The sequence below is a fragment of the Rousettus aegyptiacus genome, unplaced genomic scaffold, assembly GCF_014176215.1.
Source record: "Rousettus aegyptiacus isolate mRouAeg1 unplaced genomic scaffold, mRouAeg1.p scaffold_m13_p_4, whole genome shotgun sequence".
In the NCBI taxonomy this organism is placed as follows: Eukaryota; Metazoa; Chordata; class Mammalia; order Chiroptera; family Pteropodidae; genus Rousettus; species Rousettus aegyptiacus.
Genome location: NW_023416307.1, coordinates 50385029 through 50406000, shown reverse-complemented (window position 1 = coordinate 50406000; position 20972 = coordinate 50385029). Strand labels below are relative to the sequence as shown.

The 20972-nt window shown below is 41.8% G+C and overlaps 1 protein-coding gene across 2 annotated transcripts; it reads left to right on the top strand.

Annotated features, from left to right (window-relative positions):
- The first annotated feature begins 1810 nt into the window (after positions 1-1810).
- On the top strand, positions 1811-20909 carry SLC51A (solute carrier family 51 subunit alpha). Of its 2 annotated transcripts, XM_016135252.2 has the most exons (9): positions 1811-2010; positions 2620-2714; positions 14665-14819; positions 15736-15809; positions 16495-16653; positions 17200-17311; positions 17604-17750; positions 19830-19935; positions 20431-20909. In XM_016135252.2, exons 1-9 carry the CDS (start codon positions 1973-1975, stop codon positions 20565-20567), a joined length of 1023 nt encoding a protein of 340 aa, XP_015990738.1. In that variant the 5' UTR covers positions 1811-1972; the 3' UTR covers positions 20568-20909. The 2 variants fall into 2 exon arrangements, with proteins under 2 accessions (XP_015990738.1, XP_015990739.1); XM_016135253.2 differs by lacking the exon at positions 2620-2714.
- The last annotated feature ends 63 nt before the right edge of the window (positions 20910-20972 follow it).

Sequence of the window (20972 nt, the reverse complement as noted above, 5' to 3'; positions counted from 1 at the left end):
GACAGCTTGCAGTCCAGAGTTAGCAAGAGAAGACCAATTGACTGGTCCAACTGGTCTTCTCTTGCCACGCCTTAGCTATGGATGGGCTGGCCTTGAGTTAAGGGCATCACCCTGGACAAATCCATGGCTCACACTGTATAGAAGACAACCACTGAGGGGCTTTGGGTGGAGCAAAAGCACCTCGCCAGAGCTCAAGTCCTCTCTCTCACCAGCAGCCTCCCATTCCTCCTCCATTGTCATTCATCCTGAGAACTGTCCAGTCTCCCCTAGACCTCCCGGCCCTTGCTGCCAGGCTGTGGAGGACTAAGTGGGATCCCAGTTGCCTTCCCTTCCCTACTCCCTTCTGCTCTTCAACCTCCCTCTCACCGCCCCACACCCCCACCCCTACCCCACACTTCTATTCTGAAGAAGTTTCAGGAGAACGTCTCAGCACCTGTTATCTGCTCTAGGGAAGTCAGAAGTTCAGGGCTTTGGGCAATTAAGCTCAAGGCCTCTCACAGGGCTACAGGTGAATGACCCAGGGAGCATTCCTGTGGAAATGGTTTTAAGAAGCTGAGTCAGCCAGCATCTTTGTCAGGGCTATGAGGCAACTGACCCTTGGGTAATTGGGCCCCTGAGACTCCTAGATCACTGCATTGTCCTCTCCCTAAGAGGGAGATATTTTGACGTGTTTTGGGGCAGGAGTAGGGAGTCCTTCTGGTACCACATTAGCAACAAACTGTATCTACTCGCCAGCCCAGGTCAGGGAGCCTTCTCTGCCCTCCCAGAATTGGCTCTTTTGATCCTCGCGCTGTCCCTTCTCTCACTATCAAAAATCTTCACCTGAACCTCAGCAGAGCTGTAACCTAGGTCCCTTCTGCCTCACTCCATATCTCCACGGCTTTCACCCAACCTGGTGCCATAACCTCTCTGAGCCTCAGTTTCCTTATCTGTAAAATGGTAATAAAGATAGGACTTACCTTTTAAGAGTAGTTGTAAGATTTTAAACAGGATAAGGAACATACTGCATTTCCTACAGCACCTGGTGAGCCATAAATGCTCAATAGACATTAGCTGCTATTGTGATTTTATTATTTTATCAGTCATAGAACCAATTCTAGGAAGCACTTAGTATGTGTCAGTCCCTGTGCCAGGAACCTAGGGGTACTGTGCTTGGCCTCAGATAGATTTAAACCTATTTGGAGAGAGAGAAGAGAGATCACTACTCAGTAAAATAGTTCATAAGCATATGATTTGGTACGGTTTTCAAAAATCTGTAAGTATGCTCAGAAATCTTACTCAGCAACTCTGCTTCTTAAAATATAGTCTCTCTCCCATCTGCTGCATCTTCAAATGCTGTTTGGCTAGATAAGTCCATCATCAAGATGTAGCAGGCTAGGCTTTGGGAAACTCACAGGGACCAAATCTGGCTTTTCCATCTAGTCCTCTCTTCCACATGCCAAACCACCAGCACCAACACCATCAGGACACCAACCAGGATTCTCCCACCTCCAGGACCCAAGAGCCTGAGTTCCAGTCGGGTCCTGGGGTAGAGGGAGTTGTTGACCAGAGGGTATTGAAGGGAGGATCAAGAACTTTGTCCTTACCAAAGCCCTAGAAGGCTCCTTAGGTGGGGGATAAAGGACAGAGGTGGGGGATGGAGAGAAGGGATGGCCAAAGGCATTTGTGGGAGGGAGGCAGGAGTGACCACACCTAAGGACCAGGAGGAGTCAGAAACCTGGGAATGTAGCCAGCTAAGATCAAATTTCAAATTCCTCTGAGATGAACTGAGAGGAATTTGTGGACACTGGGAAGCCTGAGAAGAGAGAAAGCCAGAGGGGAAGACTCAGCCACTCCGCCTACCTTCTGCCTGAGTCCACTGGGAAAGGGGAACAGGCAGCAGGGCCTGGAGCTGCCTCCCTGAGGCCACTCACCTGTCTGCCCTTCCTTGTCCCTCAGTATCTGCTGAGAGAATTGGAGAAGGAGAGAAGACATGGAGCCAGACAGGGTTCAGATAAAGCTTGATCCCAGGTGAGTGAGGGCAGCAGGCCCTGAGCCAGGAGCCAGTTGCTAAGCAGCAGGTGGCCTCCTCTATCGCTCTGGCATGTCCCTACCTTCCTCCCAGGGCCTTTTGGTTCTCAGCACATGGAATGAGACAGGACTGAAAATGGTCCAGCTGTCCCCGAGGTCCTCAGGGACATGTGGTATTGGGCCAGTGTGTGACCTCTCAGAGTCTTGGCTTTCTCTCCCCAAATGGGAGAAGAAATACCTCGGAGTTGGGAGCTATAGGGAGCATGTAGAGTACCCATCCTTAGTGCTAACGGCCCACTCTTTCCCTAGGACCCTGCTCTTTCTCTTTAGCCAGCTTCTGAGTTACTGCCCATGTGAAGTAAAGAGAATAAACTGTGGGCTCTTTGGGTACTGCAGCCAGGCCTGCCCATGGCCCAGGTGGCAGGCTGCCTTACACACTGGCCTGGCCCAATCTTCCATTCCCTCCAAGGATCAGGATCTTGAAGGGAAATAGAGAAGCTCCCTGAACCCAGGAGTGTTTGAGGGACTGTCAAGTAACTGGTGTCCCTTCTGGTACTTTCTCTCCTCCACAAGTCCCCTTATTCTGAACACAGGCTGGTGTCTCTCCAGGTACACGGCAGACCTTCTGGAGGTACTGAAAACCAATTACAGCATCCCCTCTGCTTGCTTCTCACACCCTCTCACTGCAGCCCAGCTTCTGAGAGGTGAGTCAGGGACCCTCCCCAGAGGGAGCCAAAAGGAGGAAATGAACATTGCAGTGGTAAGTCAGGACAGCCGAGAAGAGCAGAAGAGGCAGCCTTGAGCTGGCCAGCTGAGGAGATAGCTGGCCAGGTGTCTATCATGATTAAATCACGATTAAAGCCTTGGAGAAGATTAACTCCTTGAGGATCCAATAAGCCGAAGAGGGTCATGACAACCGAGCCCTGGAGATAGGCTTGCATGTTGGGCCTCCCACAAATCCTAGCCTCCAGGCTCATTCAAATTGAGACCCTGGCCTGGAGCATTTTTCAGTCCCCAGGAATATCCAGGGACTCCAGATGGCCCAGGATGACCCAAGCCCCACAGAATCCCCTTGAGGCCTGCACAATAGCCTTCTTAGAAAAAGACCTCTACCATTCAAGGGGGTGGTTATTATGAATAATGTTCTTAAGACTTAGGTGAACCTGTAAAAGTATTCTGACTGTACTAGGCAACTAGATTCCTATCACTGAATTAATTTTGAAAGTGAAAGGCCGAGGATGGGACTCAGTTTATTCCTTGAAGATGCCTAAAACAAGACAGTCAATTGACCTAAGCATCTTCAAAGCAAATGTAGCTCATTCACATTTTACTTTGTTTTCTTACTACATGATTAACTACTTCTTAGATAGTAATAAATAATGCTCAAAAAATGCTCAGAAAAAAGAAAGAAAATGTATCTGTTTAGTGTTTAGAAAGAATTTCTAAAAAAGTTAACATGTTACAGTGAAGTGTTCTAATTAAAAATAATTTCTGATGGGTAAACAAGAGGAAGAGATTAAGATTAATGCTTTTCCCAGCCTCCTTACTGATGTAACCTCAAGGAGAAAGCTCTTTCCGAACAGCAGGTTATGATCAGTGTGCATTAGGAGGCACACATGGGCATGTCCTTAGACAGTGTTCAGCTTTGTTTCAGATGCTCTGTACCAAGCTAATGTCGACTGCCAGAGTGTCCAGGGAAACCCTGTATCTGCTCTGTGGTTCATGCCATTATGCAGGTGCTACATCTAGCTCCCAAAACCTCTTGTTCATAGACTACGGCTGGTGATACAAGTCTCTCCTTACACCAGTGGTTGTAAGCCAGAGGCAATTTTGTTCCCTAGGGGACTTTTGGCAATGTCTGGAGACAGTTTCTGTTGCCATAACTTGAGGATGCTACTTGGCATCTAGTGGGTAGAGGCAAGGGATGCTGTCCTGGAAACAAAGGAAAGCCCCCCATGAAGAGGAATTATCAGGGCCAAAGCGTCAGTAGCGGTAGCACTGAGATTGAGAATCCCTGCCTTACAGTGAAAACAGATCTCACATTGCTTTGCTACAAAATGTGCAAATAGAAGCACCAATGATGTTCAAAGGGAGAGACCATTCTGGGCCTGGTAGTCCAGCGAGCTGCTTTATTCCCAGGTGGAACTGTTGGAGTGGGTAGCAGTTAAAGCATGGTGAGCAGGCCATGGGCACTGCTGGGGTAGAGATGGAGACAGAACGAGCAGGCAGGTTCTCCAGACGCTGAAGAGCTAGGTTTGGCAGGATTCAAGATTGCTGGTGGGGAAGAAGGAGTCCGTTGAGAGGCTGGGAGGGTAAGGTGGGGCCCGATGAGCATCTGGCAGAGAAGCTGTACTTTGTCCTGTGGACTGACAAGTGCCAACTGGGGCTCTGAGATTGGGAGGGGCAGGATAGTACTTCTGGACCATTAATCAGTAATCAAGGAAGAACTTTGAGAAGCAGAGGTATGAACTGGAGGTTATTGACCCAGCCCAGCATGAGGGACAAGAGTCTGAAAGAGAGCACTGTCAGGGAAAGGAAGGGAAGGGTGGAAAACGCAGACAATCCAAAGAAAGAGTAGACGATCAGGTAAATATCTAGATGAGATAAGTGAAGGAAAAGGTGACTCCAATGATGACTTTGGGGATCTGGGCCATGGTGACTATGCTGACAGAAACAGGCGAGTTGGGGAGAGGCGCCCATTGGAGGGTGCCAAGGCATGGCTTTTCTCCTTCATTTGTAAACTCTGTTGTTCCCTAAAATAAATGCCATCTAAGAAAGAGCTGTTCTGGAAGAACTACTGAACCTTTCACTAATCCGTTTTTGAAATGCAATTTGTGATACGATTGTAATTGTCGTCTGTAAAGGACTTTTTTTTTTTTTAAATATATATATAATGGACTGATTCAGACATTTATATGGAACTGTAAAGGACCATGAAAAGCCAAGACAATTTTGAAAAAGTATAAGAAGAGTATCTGCCCTCCCAGAGATTAAGGCTTATAATAAGACTGGGGTAATTAAAGCAATGAGGCAATAACTACAAGGGGCTTGACAGGTGGAAAAAAGGAACAGAATAGAGGGCCCAGAATTAGACCCATGCCCACCTGGGGACTTGCTCTGTGAAAAGATGCTATACACATCAGTGAGGCATAATGGGCTCTTCAAGAAGTAATGCTGGACAATTGCCTGTCCCTATGACAAACAAATGAACATGAAAATAGTTCCAAAAGAACTTTAATCCAGGTAGATTAAATACCTAAATATAAAATGAAAACATTGTTACAAAAGAAAATATAGAAAAGATATCTTTATGAAAGAGAACAATTCTTTAAACACAAGAAAGCATAAATGATCATGGAGACTGACTATGTAAAGCAAACAAACTTCTTCACAACTAAAAACACTATAAACAACATTAAAAGTGAAACTATTGACTGGGAGAAGATATTTTCAAGCCTATAACCAACAAAGGATGAGTAGTCAGTATAAGAAAAATTACCAAATAAGAATTGGATAAAATATATGAACAATTTACAGAAGAGGAAACCTAAACAGGCAATAAATATACAAAAAGATTATCTATTTTGTTAAGACTCACGGAACCACAAATTAAATAATAAAATATCATTTCGTTACTCTCTTATAGGGAAAAATAAAAGCCTGATAACCCCAAGTGATGGTGAATTTGAGGTGAATGGTGAACCCTTACAGACTGCTGGTGGGAGTATAAATGGGTATAACTACTTCAGAGATTAATTATATATCCGTAACACAGAAGATTCTCATCTCCTACAATCAAACAATTCTAATTCTAGGAATATGAATAGAAGAACTCTCCTGTATGTGCCAAGGAGACACATCCAAGAATGCTTATTGTAGCATTTGTTGGTCATAATGAAAAGAATAACAATCATGAAAACAAGTTCAGTGGAAAAAACATTTTGTAGGTGCTTCATTTACATAAATTTTTTTTAAAAATGCAAAGCAATATAGTATGTTGAGTATGTACATATTTTGTGAAACATTAAAACATAAATAGAAGAGATATATATGAATTTCAGAATAGTAGTTAGCCCTGAGAAGTGAGGTAAGGAAGGGAAAAGGATTCAGGAGGTATATACAAGGGTCTTCAAATACATCTGTAATGTTTAATTTTTCTAAAAATAACTTTCAAAGAAAAATTGGCAATATCATGACATTTTAAAATGGGCTGTGGGTATACTATATTTGCTCTATTCTTATTTTTGAAATGTATAATTTAAAAAATTATTATAAAATCATTTTCGACAGGCTGTGATGGAATGTTAGATTAAAAAACAGAAAAGAAAAAATTTTTTAAGTTAGAAATTATTTTATTTTGAATTACAGTTGATAGACAATATCATGTCAGTTTCAGGTGTACAACATAGCGTCTAGACATTTATATAACTTAAGAAGTGATCACCCGGAAAAGTCTAGTACCCATCTGACACCATACAGAGTTGTTACAATATTATTGACTACATTTCCTGTGCTGCACTTTACATCCCCATGATTATTTTTATATTTGGCAATTTGTATATCTTAATCCATTTTTTACCCATCAGAAATTATTTTTCATTAGAACACATGAAAGTAACATGTTAAGTTTTTTATAAATTCTTTCCGAATGCTAAACAGATATGTTTTCTATTTTTTCCCCCTGTTTTCTTTTTTTGAGCTTGCTGAACCCACGAACCAAGTGTGTATGTGGGGCTTGACCTGTCATTGTATTTTGACATAGGTTCACTTGTTCCTCCAGTGTCGGGAGCAATACTTGTTTTATTTGTCCATCATCTGACTCTCCCAGCTAGAATGTAAAATTCATGAAGGCAGAGTCTTTTGTTTTTTGCTACACTCCACCACCTAGAACAAAAACCTATGAGTGCTCACTAAATAGTTGTTGAATAAAATAATTTATTGACTGTTTTGTAGCAGACCTCAAATAAGTCCCATGCAACCACATCATTATTCCTTTTTCTACCCAAAGCACCCAAATTCAAGTAACCCTTTAAAGAGGAGAGAAAAGAAACTACCCTATGTTCTCAGATATTTGTTTTAATGTAATTTTTTTATGGCTTACAAAATGCTCTTTTGGGGTTGGTAGGTGGTATTCCCATTTTTCAGATTCAGAAAGACAAAGCCTATCTTAATAGCTTTGCAAATTGATCCAGCAAATTATTGGTAGAACTAGTATTAAAATTTCCCTCCAACTTGGCTTTTTCTTGGCTGGACCCATCCTGGCAGATGTTTTGCTGTTGTTTCAGCTCTACTTTGGTTTTCTTAACCCTTCCTGTTCTCGCCTCCTTTTTTTCCTCCTCCCCTTTTTTTACCCACCCCACTCCCAAGAAAACCTCAGTTTGCCAATCTCACTTTCTTTAAATAAATCGCTTTTTAGAGGAATGGGGAAAATACTGCATTTCAGTTGTATCAACTCGTAGAAAAATGATTGTGAAACAATTGTTTTAGATGTACTAGTCAAAACACCTTTCATTAAAGACAAAATTCTCCACTTTGCCCTTCCTTGTGAAAAATCAGACTGATAAAAATCAAACTGATAAAGATACCAAAAACAAAAGATAAAACAATTATTTCTAATAATTGCCACTCTAAGACTACTTGGATGTTTTTAATTTTTAGTTTTATTTTAGTTGTTAAATATTTTACTATAATAGATACTATATTTGCCTCCTGTTGTCATCTATTGCTATTGATAAAAACACAGCCATCTCTTTTTTGTTCCTTTGTGGATGGGGGTTATGCTGACAGTTGTTTCTTCCCTATTTCTGTGTCTGTGATTTCTTTCCTAAGAGGAAGTTGAAATGCTTTAAAATACATTGGCAATGCACAATAAATCTTTCCTTTTGCCAGATGCTGGTGTAGCATGTGTAATACTACTGAGATGGCTCTCGCAGGCTCTAAACCAGACTAGACCAGCAACACCTCTCTTTGCAAAATACACAACTACAGTTGTGCTGATTACAGTTACAGAATAATTTCAGAAAACGCATATCTCCTTTGTTTGTCCCTAACCCTGATGGGGTAGGGTATCCTTTTCTCCAACACTCAGTGTCTCCAGTCTGTGACTCCCAGGGCTTCCCACTGTATTCCCCTCTCCCTTAATCCTCACTGGTACCTTTATAAACTGATCTCTAGTGAGGTAATCATGGGTGAGAAGGTAATATATTTGCTAGTTGGTAGACCTGAGAAATTGGATGAAAAAATGTTGGACTGAAAAGCCTTTGTATAAGAACTTAGGGTAAAGGTAAAGCATTGCTATGGGGAAGCATGCTTTCGATGTTAACTCTGTGGCTGGAAAGGGGGTGGTGCTTTCACTTCCTAATGAAGGGGTTCATCTCTATATTCCAGTAGACCTCAAAAAGAGCAATGACTTTTACCACGATAAAAAAAGGGGGGGAGGGTTGGATTTAAAAATACACACATAGACACACACACAGCTATACATGGAGGAGGTGGTCCACGTTGGGAGAACAGCAAAAGAGACCAGAGACGGAAAAGAGGTCGGTAGTAGAGACTGGGACTCTCACAAGAGAGTCTTGTTCTCTGTCTTGTTCTCTGATGTATTATTCCTGGTATCATGTAGCAGGTACTAAGTAAATATTGTTAAGTAAATGGGAGGGTTAGATGCAGGAGATAAGATGGACAGGACAAAAGTGTTCAGGAAAGTGAGTTATTCTTTAAATTTCTATCTTAATAAACCTGATTTTTAGGAAGGGTATGTTCATTTTCTCTTCCTCTGACTTCTTTAGCCTCTGGCAGTGAAGAGATAAGGTCCTGTACAACAACATAGCACTATAGTCTTACGCACAATACCAAAAATGTCTGAAACAACAGGTGTCAGAACACAAAATTTTACAGAATGACTGCAGTAATATAATATGTAGACATTTCAACCAGGATGATTTTTTTAAAATTACTTTTTATTGAGCAAAAATATTACATACCAGGTGCTGTGCTAAGAGGTCTGATGAGAGGATAAATAACTTGTTCCAAGGTCAAGCAGTAAGTGGAATTTTACTTTGAACTCAGGTGTCTCTGTCTCCAGAGTCTAAGCTCTTAACTTCCATGGAAATAAATATGCAAAAATAAAATAATTTTTGGTTAGGAACAAGCTATGATGATGGGTGCTACTCTTTCTTCAAAATTTTAATGTTCCTATATTGTTTCCATTAGTTAAAAAGGTAATCTTCACTAATTCAGAGACAGTAGGAACTTTGCTAGTCACTATAGGTATATAATTGTATTCAGAATGGTCAGTTAGAGAAGCATTTCCCAAAGTGTGTCCTTAGAATACTAATCCCAAAGAGTGCTTCATGAAAAGTCTGCAGTTTTGTAAAAGCTGTATTCTATAATCTCCTTTTTTGGAAACTTACAATATAAATCAGATTAAACACTTTAGTATGCTCTGCAGGAAACATGTTTAACTTTAAGGCATTTCCAGAAATCCTTTGGCCATAGATCATTTTTGTCCCATAATATCAATTAAGGTACAGAAAAATAAGGTAGGGGACAATCTTCTAAAAAGATAAATGAGTCTGATGGAGAGCAGTGGTGTCAGGCCATGGGTGCTAAGGAGCTTCTCTCTTTCTTAGCTTTTGCACCATGGAAGTGGATACAAGAGCCTGTAGATACTGCAAGTCTGAGAAAGAATAGAATACCAAAGCCGGGAGTTATAAAAACAAACAAATGCTAAAGCATTTCTGTATTGGACAGTCAGAATATGCTGCACCCCCTCCTTCATAAACTTAAACAATCTTTTAGGGTTGCATTTGGTTGTTTATATCATTCCACATTCCCTCCTATAACTATGTGAACACACACCAATAGTCAGTGTGTATAATGGTTAAGAGTCTGGGTTTAGCATCAGGAACCCCAACGTTTAAACCCTCACTCCTTCACTCCCAGGCTGTGTGCCCCTGGGCAAGGTGCATAGCACTTTAAGTTTTGTTTCTTGAAAAAGCCTAAAAAACAGAGATGACCATAGGAATTCTTATGGGGTTATTTCATTCAACAAATATTCACAGTTGCTGTTTTGAGTTCTAGGAGATAAAACAGAGAACAAGCCTGACAAATTCCCTGCGTGGGTGGAGTTTACAATAAGGTGAGGGTACAAACAATAAGCAATTAAATAAATATGCAAATAATCTCATTGGGTAGGGGGAGGGGCAGATCGCACAGGGCACATATAGAAGGCTGGTGGAAGAGGGGCATTTGAGTGGAGAGCTCAGAAGTATAAAGTCCTGGAGGTGGGAACAGCTCACATGCTTGTCGGGAGCCTTAAAGAGTAGTAGGAAAATGCTAAACCTCAATAGACAGAGAAGAGCTGAGCTTCAGTGACTGAATTTGGAAAACATAAGGTGTAGGAGAGAATGAGGAATCGGTAGAAGAGACCTAAGGTCAGAAGCCAGGAAGTGAACCCGGAGGATTGTGGTTCTGTGAGTCAAATGGGGAAAGATTTTCAAGAAGGAGCAAGTAGTCAAGGACAGTGAAGACTGGGAAAGGCTTTGGCCTTGATGGCTTGTGTCACCTCAATGAGCTGAAGTCAAGAAGAAGGTGATGCTCAGGAAAGGAGAGGCCTGCAGCAGTCTCCTCCTCCTAACAATGGAGATTCATTTTCAGAAATCTACTGAATTAATTTTGGTTTCTGCCTATCTGGACTTTCTTTACCTTTTGTCTCTATTTTTATTGAATAATTTCTTTAAAAAAATATTTTTTTCAATTATAGTTGACATTCAATATTGTATTAGTTTTAGGTGTACAGCATAGTAGTTAGACATTTATATAACTTGCAAAGTGATACCCCAGTAATCTAGTACCTACCTGGTACATTACATACTTATTGACTATATTCCCTATGCTATAATTTACAACTCTGTGACTATTTCAAAACTACCAATTTGTACTTTCTTAATCCCTTCACCTTTTTCACCCAGACCCGACCCCCCTGCCGATCTGGCAACCATCAAAAAGTTCTCTGTATCTATGAATTTGTTTGTTTTGTTTGTCTATTTGTTCTTTAGATTCCATGTATAAGTGAAATCATACAGTATTTGTCTTTCTCACACACTATCCTCTAGGTCCATCCACGTTGTTGCAGATGGAAAAATTTTTCTTTTTTATGGCTGAGTAATATTCCAGTGTGTATATGTACTACCTCTTCTTTATCCATTCATCTATCAATGGACACCCAGATACCCTCTGTATCTTGGCTATTGTAAATAATTCCGCAATAAATATATGAATGTGCACATCCCTTCAAAGCAGTGTTTTGGGTTCCTTCTGATAAATACCCGGAAGTGGGATTACTGGATCCTTCTTTGTTTCTTTTTATAGCCTTTGTGTTAGAGTCTATATTGTCTAGTATAAGTATTACTACCCCAGCTATTTTTGTTTCCACTTTCATGAAATATCATTTTCCATCCCTTTACTATCAGTCTATGTGTCTTTCGATCTGAAGTGAGTCACTTGTAGGCAACCTGTGTAATGGTCTTGTTTTATTATCCAATCAGCCACTCTATGTCTTTAAATTGGAACATTTAGTCTTTTTACATTGAAAGTAATTGTTGGTAGATATGTAGTTATTGCCATTTTATTATTCATGTTTTTGATTTTTTTTTCTTGAAGAAGTCCCTTTAATATTTCTTGTAATACTGTTTTGCTGGTGATGAACTCCCTTAGCTTTTTGTCTGGGAAGCTCTCGATCTGTCTTTTGATTCTTAATGATAGCTTTGCTGGGTAGAGTAACCTTAGCTGTGTGTCCTTGCTTTTCATCACTTTGAATATTTCATACCAATCCCTTCTGGCCTGCACAGTTTCTGTTAGCTGACAGTCTTCTGGAAGCTCCCTTGTAGTTAACTAAGTGCTTTTCTCTTGCTGCTTTAAAGCAGTTTCTCTGTCTTTAATTGTTGACATTTTAATTATGATATGTCTTGGTATGGGCCTCTTTGGGCTCGTTTTGGGCTCATCTTGTTTGGGATTCTCTATGCTTCCTGGACTTGTATGTCTATTTTCCTTCACCAGGTTAGGGAAATTTTCTGTCATTATTTCTTCAAATAGGTTTTCAATTCCTTGCTCTTTCTTCTCCTTCCGGTACCCCAATGATGCGAATGTTGGCATGATTGATGTTATCCCAGAGGCCCCTTAAACTATCCTCATTTTTTTGGAATCTTTTTTCTTGTTCCTGTTCTGATCAAGGGTTTTCTACTACCTCATCTTCTAAATCACTGATTTGAACCTCTGCTTCATCTAATCTACTGTTAATTCCAAATCTTGAATTCTTTCAGTCATTGTGGTCTTCATTTATGACTGGTTCTTTTTTATGTTTACTATCTCCATTTTTATGTTTGCTATCTTTTTGTGGAAGTTCTCTCTGAGAACATTGAGCATCCTTATAAACCGGTGTTTTGAACGTGACATCTGGTAGATTGCTTGTCTCCATTTTGCTTAGTTCTTTTTCTGGAGCTTTGTTCTGTTCTTTCACTTGGGACAATAAACATTATCTCTTAACAGAATAAAAATAATATATCACTGTTATTTTACTCTTCTCTGACTACATGTCCTAAACTGTGTTAATGTCATTTTCCCATTTTTTACAAGAGCCTCCTGTTTTTGTTATCAATTTTCTTTATATTAACAAAGATCTTAAACTTGAAGACACATTTATTAAAAATGCTTTCCCCTAGTCTGTTTGCTCCCCCTCCCTTTTTTTAACATTCAAAAGTTTAAACTCTTTATATCAAATTTGATCATCGATCTCTTTTTGATTTCTTGGATTGCTCCTAAGCTTAGAAAGGTCTCTTGTCTCCAAAGCTTTGATGAACATATAATTCCCTCTCTCTCTTCTGTCTCTCTCAGTTCTCCCTGTTTGATTTTTAAAGACTTATTCCTTTATTCTGGAATTACTTTTGCAATACGGTAGGTTTATGAGTATCTCCATAATTGTTTTAAACACACATTTTTATTGTAAAAGGGTAAAAATATGTAAAAAAAATCCTCTGGTGTTTATATTTTAAATGGTTCAAGAAGAAAATGGTAAAGTCTTTTAAAAAAAACTGCAATACTTTTTTAATATTCAAAACTTGCAGGGCCTACTAGAGCAGTATCTGAAGAGGTAATTAAGAAAGAGGCAACATTGCTAAACAGTGAAAGCAATGCTAAGCCAGTATTTAGACATCCAGAGGGTAGTATCCTAACTAAATGAAGGTGGGCAGAGGAAGGATTGAGTAGGTAGGTGGAAAGAAAAACAGCACAGTCTCGTATTTTATGGCCTGTGACAGAAAGAAAAAGTTAATTACTGACTTCAGAAGTGCTGCCTGGGAGCTGGAATCCATGGGCCATCATCCTCATGGCAGGTGCTCTGAATTGGTCATTAGACCTAACTGTGGTCAAAGATAAAGAGCCTCCCTTGGGTAAAGCAGAGAGAATAATGTGTGCCCTTAAATAAAAACAATCAGGATCAATGTGATATTTTTTGACAGATTCACCTTTGATCTAGTGCTACCAGGTATGACTGGCCCAGATGACAAATCAAGTCTTTACTGTGATGTGGTCTCCTTCCTCCCTGGTTTGGTTTCAGCAGTAATACCTCTCTGAGCGGCCCTCAGTCACTAAAATATAGGGCAGACTAGCCAATACCTTCTTCATTCTTCACTCCCAATAATGGACTGTCTTCCTCCCCTGCCCTTTTCCTCTCATCTAGCCAGTTAAGAAGTGGTAAGGAGAGAGTCTGCCAACTAGAAAAGACACTTAGATAAATGAGGGTCTGGACTTAGTCACAGAACCCTTTGAAACTAATTGTTGAATCGATGAATCACATGTTCAGAAACACATGTTGTGAGTATATGAATTTTTTCCTGTTAGCAATGGTGAGGCCAGAGAAGTGTCACTGGTGTTTGTCAAAATATTTGTTATCCCTTGACTATCATCAGGTGAGCTTGTTAACAATGCAGATTACTGGGCCCATCCCAGACCTACTAAAGCAGCATCTCTGAGGGTAGGGCCTTGACAGCTACTTTTTAGTAACTCAAATGATTATAATGAACACTAAAGAGAGCTACTGGGCCACATTTAATGTAAGATAAAGTTGTGAGGCCAACATAGGTTGAATGTCCTTGGAGTCTTGTATCCATTTCCCTTTTGTTAAAATTTTTTTATAATGTCCCAGTTTCATTACATAATTTTTGAAATCCAATTTAAACAGCTCTAAAGTATACCTCTAATTACATTCTGCTTCAATTATAATGTTAATTGGTCCATGTTTGCTAGCATGACACCTGGCAATAGAGGTAGAAAAGTGAAGAGGCCCTACCAAACTCCTAATTCAAAATTTTTGCTAATTATATAAAAACCTGCTTGGTGTCTATACCCTGGGTCATGTAAGCCTCACCATATCTGGAATTGTCTTGTCTAGTCCCCCATCCATGCAAAAGAATGACTATTTCTTAGCAACACGTTGGATATTCTAGATCTAAGAAAAAGCTATTATTCTGCATGGATGGGAAGGTAGGCCAGATAATTCTACATAAGATAAAGTGATTTAAATTCAAGTGAGGAAGCTACGTATGTGCCCCTCAGTCCTGGTCTTCAACTCACTGGAATCTGTCCTCTCCACTCTAGCATTGAGCCCTGCAGAAATTACCCTCATGGTCATAATGACCTTGCTTGTCTTGGGCTCAATCGCCATCTTCCTGGAAGATGCTGTCTACCTGTACAAGAACACCAGTTGTCCCATCAAGAGGAAGACTCTGCTCTGGAGCAGCTCTGCACCCACGGTGAGGGGCCCTGTAGCTGCCTTTTGGGAAGGACTGAGAGGAGGTAGGGACCATTTTGAGAATTCTTCTAAACTCAGCAATTCAGTCAGCAAAGTGTTGCCTGCCTCTACCACCTTACGGTGGGGGTTTGTAGTGTGATCTCCATTTGCATTCAGGACTCATGCTTGGAAGTCCAACAGGCAGTAGGATGGAGTATTTGAATTCTTAGAGCCACAGAGAGAGCTGAAGAAACTGCTCAGCTCACCAGCGGTCCCCTCACCACTTCCCCACCACAGCATTGCTGTTGATAGCAAGCCTCCTTTCTGTATAAGCAAGCAGTGGATGCTCGGAGTGTAGAAGGGAATTTTCCCCATGGGGTCATACTTTACGCTTATACTGTAAGCTTTTCAAATGTTCACAGCCATTGTATAGGCCTTTGGCTTGCTCGTAGACCGTAAGATTGGACCTCTATTTCTTTACAGTGAGCTCTGAGTGTCCATTGGGATGAAGAGTAGAGTCCTTGAGGTCCTTTCCTGCCAAATACCATCTGCTTGGGCCATCTCAAGTCATCAGAGATGCTCAAATAACATGGGATGTTGAAAAGGAAGTGTTGGATTTTGATCCATTTACTCCTAAAGATTAAGTTACCTACTCCTATCCCAGAGATAGAGGATGAGATAGTCTTCAAAAGAGCCCCTGACTCAAAGTGACTCGCTGTCTCTAACCCTAGACATAGAAGGAATTGGCAGCTGATTTAGAATAAAAAATTTTAATTAGTTTATTTAAGCAATGATTTTTCCGCCTGGCCACTTTTAAATAATGGTGCCTCAAACGTTTAGGTTTTGCTTCTTTGAGCCCTTGTCACAAAAGTTTTGAGAGAGCACAAAACAAAGCCTCCCTCCTTGCCCTAACCAGTTTCTTGCTCCTGTGGAAGCAGGTGGTGTCTGTGTTCTGCTGCTTTGGTCTCTGGATCCCTCGTTCCCTCATGTTCGTGGAAATGGCCATAACCTCGTGAGTGTCCTGTCCTCCCCCAGCTCTGGGTCAGGTAGCCTTCTGGGGTTCCTTTCTGTTCCTCAATCACGACTCCAGAGTCTATGTCTTCTTTTATCACCTATCTCTTCCATAAATCCCTGCATAATAATTGATCATGAATCAAGCCCTTTCCAACTTGTGCTAATCTGGGTCTCCTGAACTTCTAGATCTGTTCATCCTCAGCCACCATTTTGTTCCCACAGACTGAACCTCTCCTCTTCCCAGACCCCTGGGTCCCCATTCTCTCTCTCGCTCTTCTTGGGTCACACATGCAGAATGCCTAGTGCCTACCATGATCCCCTCAGCACATAGCACCTCTCCCTGCTCCCTTTGCAGTCCATCTTTTCCTGGCAGTGAAGGTGTCCCCTCGGCTTGCTGCCTTCTTCCCTCTGTGTACTCTTAGGCTCACTTCTCCCTCAACTCCAGGTGTTTTTTTTCTTTAATTCCCACCCCCTTTCACCTCTGACCTATGGATGTTGCCATCTCCCCTTAAGAACTGGATCTCTAAAGGTGGGGTGTCTACTCCCACATGCTCATGGCGCACACCCAGGGCCTGATGCACCTGGTATATGGACCGTGGCTCCACTGGGGCATGAACCTACAACCTTCTGCGTTTAAAGCAAACATGCTAACCACTACTCTATGGAACCACCCCTCACTCCAGGTTTTACTCAGTGTGTTTCTACCTGATGATACTAGTCATGGTGGAAGGCTTTGGTGGGAAGGAGGCAGTAGTGAGGACACTGAAGGACACCCCAATGATGACTCACACAGGCCCCTGCTGCTGTTGCTGCCCCTGCTGCCCCAAACTCATGCTCACCAGGTAAGTTAGGAGGGAGAGTTGTCCTCGAAGAATAGGTTACTCTTTCTACACTCTCCTAAGAGCATCTGTGGGCTCTCTCAGCCCTTTTTCAAGGCTCTTGGAATAAGACTTGTATGGAACAAACCCAATGATGAAAGAGTGGACATCCCCCAGCCAGGATATATTGGGTACCTACCCTGGGTTCGGGGAGCAGAGGAAGTACTCCAAAGTTCTCATCACTTAAACCCACTGCCTCCTACAATTTTTAGCCACACAGAGCAAACTGATTTTAGGCTATTTACTCGCTTCCTCGGCCTATTTTGGTTAATGAGGCAGAGTTGACACTGATAATTCTTACACGAAAAGCAGCATTCTAGTCCAGGAGTAGAGTGGGAGGCAAAAGGGAATATTTCCAATGCTCTCAGCATTCTGTCTTTTTCCTATGTCCCCATCCATTTAACCATTTTCGTGTCTATGATGACAACCAAGCTTCAACCCAGGAGGGAGCTGGAAGACCTGGGGTGGGTAGTTTATGGGTGCATGTTCCTAACCCTACTCTCCCCTCAGGAAGAAGCTTCAGCTGCTGATGTTGGGCCCATTCCAGTATGCCTTCTTCAAAATAACACTGAACTTGGTGGGCCTGTTTCTCATCCCTGATGGCATCTATGACCCAGCAGATGTAAGCCAGGCATAAAGGGCAGCAAAGTCCAGAGGCATTTAGTATCTCTGAGTTCTAGAAAGAATAGCTAGAGCCAGCATCTCCTTATGCACAACCCCAGGGACAGGGTCATCCTGAGGACAGGGTGGCTGTGGAAAAAGAAAGGCGCCAAGACTCTGGTGGGGAGAGAAGAGACTGAGATAGGCCATGGCTTTAGAGCTTTTTTTTTTATTACCTGTCCCACTATGGGAGAAGAAATAGAAGAAGAAAAGGGCTTGCCTCCCTCACTGACTCCTTTCTGGTCTGCCACCAGATTTCTGAGGAGAGCACAGCTCTATGGATCAATACTTTCCTTGGTGTGTCCACCCTGTTGGCTCTCTGGACCCTGGGCATCCTTTTCCGTCAAGCCAAGCTGCACCTGGGCGAGCAGAACATAGGAGCCAAATTTGCTCTGTTCCAGGTAACTATACCCTGGGAGAGAAAAGATGGTTCATAATAGAGCTATAAATAATTGAGGTTAGGAGGTAAGACTAATAAAGGCTAAAAGTGGGTCTGGGAATCTACTTAAGCCTCACGTTTCCTATGAGATTTGGAAAATGACCCCGCCCCTTACCAGTTTTTGCTTTTCTGTTATGATCATTTGCAACAGCTGCCATAACAACATACCACCAACTGAGTGGCTTAAAACAATGAAAACTTCTTGTCTCACAGTTCTGGAGGCTAAAGTACAAAATCAAGGTGTGGGCTGGGCCACACTCCCTCTGAAACCTGGAGGGAAGAATCCCTCCTCTGGTGGTGTGCCAGCAATCGGCATTCCTTGACTTGCAGCTGTATCACTCTGATTTCTGCTTCCATTGTCACGTGGCACTCCCCTCATGTGTCTGCATTTTGTGTCCCTTTTCCTCTTCTTATAAGGACACCAGTCATATTAAAATAAGGACCCACCCTACTCCACTATGACCTCATCTTAACTAATTATATATATAATAATTAACCAGAACTTACGCTGTTTCAAAATAAGGTCACATTCTGAAGTACTGGGGGTTAGGACTTCAACATATCTGTTTGGGGGCGAATGCAATTCAACCCATAATGTATGTATTATCAAATCTAAAATTCTTCTGCCTTTGCTTTTTTCTTTCCTACAGTTACTTCCTAAAACCCTATAATCCATCACCACCAACAGCATCAGCATTATCTCAGCTACACCTATGACCTACCTACACCATGTGCTCGGCACTTTTCATACATTACATTTTAATTTTCACAATAATCTTAGAACTCATTATTTTTGTTTTATAAATGAGAAAACTGAGACCCAGAGAAGCTATGGGACTTGCTCAAAGGCATATAAGGATGGGGCTAGACCTTAAAACACAGATCTGTCTAACTCCCCAATCCACATTACTTCTCATCGTACTGCCTCTTCATCTTCACACCTCTTCTGAAAGTCCTCTCAAAGGCATATTTGTTCACTTTTTACACGTTCCATTTTCTCGGTCCAAAGATAGCTTTCCCACTAAATGCAATGACTTGTAGCCCAATCTCGTTTTCCTTCTCTCTCCATTCTTTGTCTCCTTGCTGGGCCTTCTCCTACTCCCCAGGCATAAGGACTGTTCTATAGTTAACAGAGTGATTTCACATAAATTCTCATTTGATCTAAGCAGATGCCTCTGCAATGTGAATTTTCAGGCACGTAGTAGGTAGAATTGAAGGAGCTAGGGAAAGGGAGAGAGAAGAGCATAGAATGGAATCCGAGCCCCAAGGGGCATAAAGGATCTGGGCCTCAGAGCACTTAGGGTCAGGCCACAAGGTAAAAGCCTGAGATTACTGAACCTGCCTGTAATTATTGTAGGGAAGCTGGGACAAGTCAGTCTGTCTTGCCTCAGGGAGGACAAGCACTAAAACAAATTATTCTCCTGGGGCCTCTGGACAGAGACTTTTTCTTCTTTTTTATTGTGGTATAACATACATAAAACTTACAGCTTTAACCATTTGTAAGCATACAGTTCAGTGGCGTTAAGTACATTCACATTGTTGTGCAACCATTACCAGCACCCATCCCAAGAACTTTTTCATCTTCCATACAGAAACTCTGTACCCATTAAACACTAATTCCCCTTTCCTTCCTCTTTCAGCCCCTGGCAAGGTAGAATTTTTAAAGGGCGCTTTAATGGTTAATTGTCCATCATTCTATCAGTAGGGAACTCAGGTACTTGAGGTAGATGGAATGACTCTTCTCTAATCATCCACCCTTTTCATCTATTAAGTGCTCATTAGTAGCCATGGCTGAGATAGGGAAATAGACTTGAACTTCCAATCAGCCCTTGTTTCTTGTCACAAATTCTCATAACATATTAGACAGAAGATGAGATTCTAATTTTCCTAAAGATTACAACTTCACCAAATTTTAATCAAGTGTGAGTCTCAACCTTCTATAACTACACAGATCTGAAGGTTGGCCAAGTGCACAGTGGCAGGACAAGCACAGCAGTGGGTCGGTTGGCCTCGGCACTCCCTTCTCCTTTCCCTTCTGTAGGTACTCCTCATCCTGACTGCCCTGCAGCCATCCATCTTCTCAGTACTGGCGAATGGTGGGCAGATTGCTTGTTCACCTCCATTTTCCTCTAAAATCCGGTCTCAAGGTGAGCACATAGGAACTCCTATCCCATTCCAGAATAATTAGGAGGGGGGAGGGTCAGGCTGACTGCTGCTCAGAATACCCAGAAAGGGATCTCCAAGAATCCCAACAGAGACTAAGGAGACTATGACTTCTCTGATCACACAAAGGAGAGCTGCAATCCCACAGCTTGAGGCCAGCCTTGAAGGCCAACCCAGGAAGCCATGGGTTCAATCCTTACCTTTTGGGAGAGGAATGGGTGTGGTTAGGAAGCAGAAGGTCATGCCAATAAAACACATTAAATGAGGGTTAATGCTAGCGTCAGACTGTAAAAGATAGAGAGCCAAGTTCTGGCGCTACAATTAACCTGTGATGTTATTCATGACAACTTACCATCCCTAGATCCTGGTTTGAGAATAAACTGGAGAAAATGTTGTTCAACTCACATGCCAGGACTGCTGGTTGGATAACACCTATTTAATTTAGCATAACCTACATTATATTTCACCCCACACTGCAGTGATGAATTGCCACCTCCTCATACTGGAGACTTTTCTGATAACTGTGCTGACACGAATGTACTACAGAAGGAAAGATGACAAGGTTGGATATGAACCCTTTTCTTCTCCAGACTCGGATATGAACCTCAAAGCCTGAGGTGGATGGCTTGGACAATGAAAGAGACACTGTATCCATGAGACAGGCATAAGATTTCTTCCCTGTCCCTCAAGCTTGACCAAATGGGGAAGGATTTCATTGTCTGCACAAGCTGGCCAATTATATTTGACTATAGAGATGAAGGTGAATTGTGCAGCAGGGTGAAATTGTTTGGGATCTTGCCTGCTGAAGGTATTTTAAGTCTTACAATACACAAACAGGATGGAGTTTGAAACTATAACTGGGCGCATTGCCCCTGTGGGTGCCACTATTAGCCCTTAAAGCTTGTGTATAGAAAGGTCACTCTGAGTTTTCTCAAAGCAAATAAAAGGGAGAAGAGTATATGGGAGTCTGTCGTATAAGGAGTAAAACAGAGCCACACAAAACAGTACAAGCCCAAAGTCT

Coding starts and splice junctions, on each gene's coding strand:
- SLC51A (XM_016135252.2), top strand. CDS start 1,973: ATGGAGCCAGACAGGGTTCAGATAAAGCTTGATCCCAG. Junction 15,810..16,494: donor GTGGAAATGGCCATAACCTC/GTGAGTGTCCTG, acceptor CCCTCACTCCAG/GTTTTACTCAGTGTGTTTCT. Junction 17,751..19,829: donor CCAAATTTGCTCTGTTCCAG/GTAACTATACCC, acceptor TCCCTTCTGTAG/GTACTCCTCATCCTGACTGC.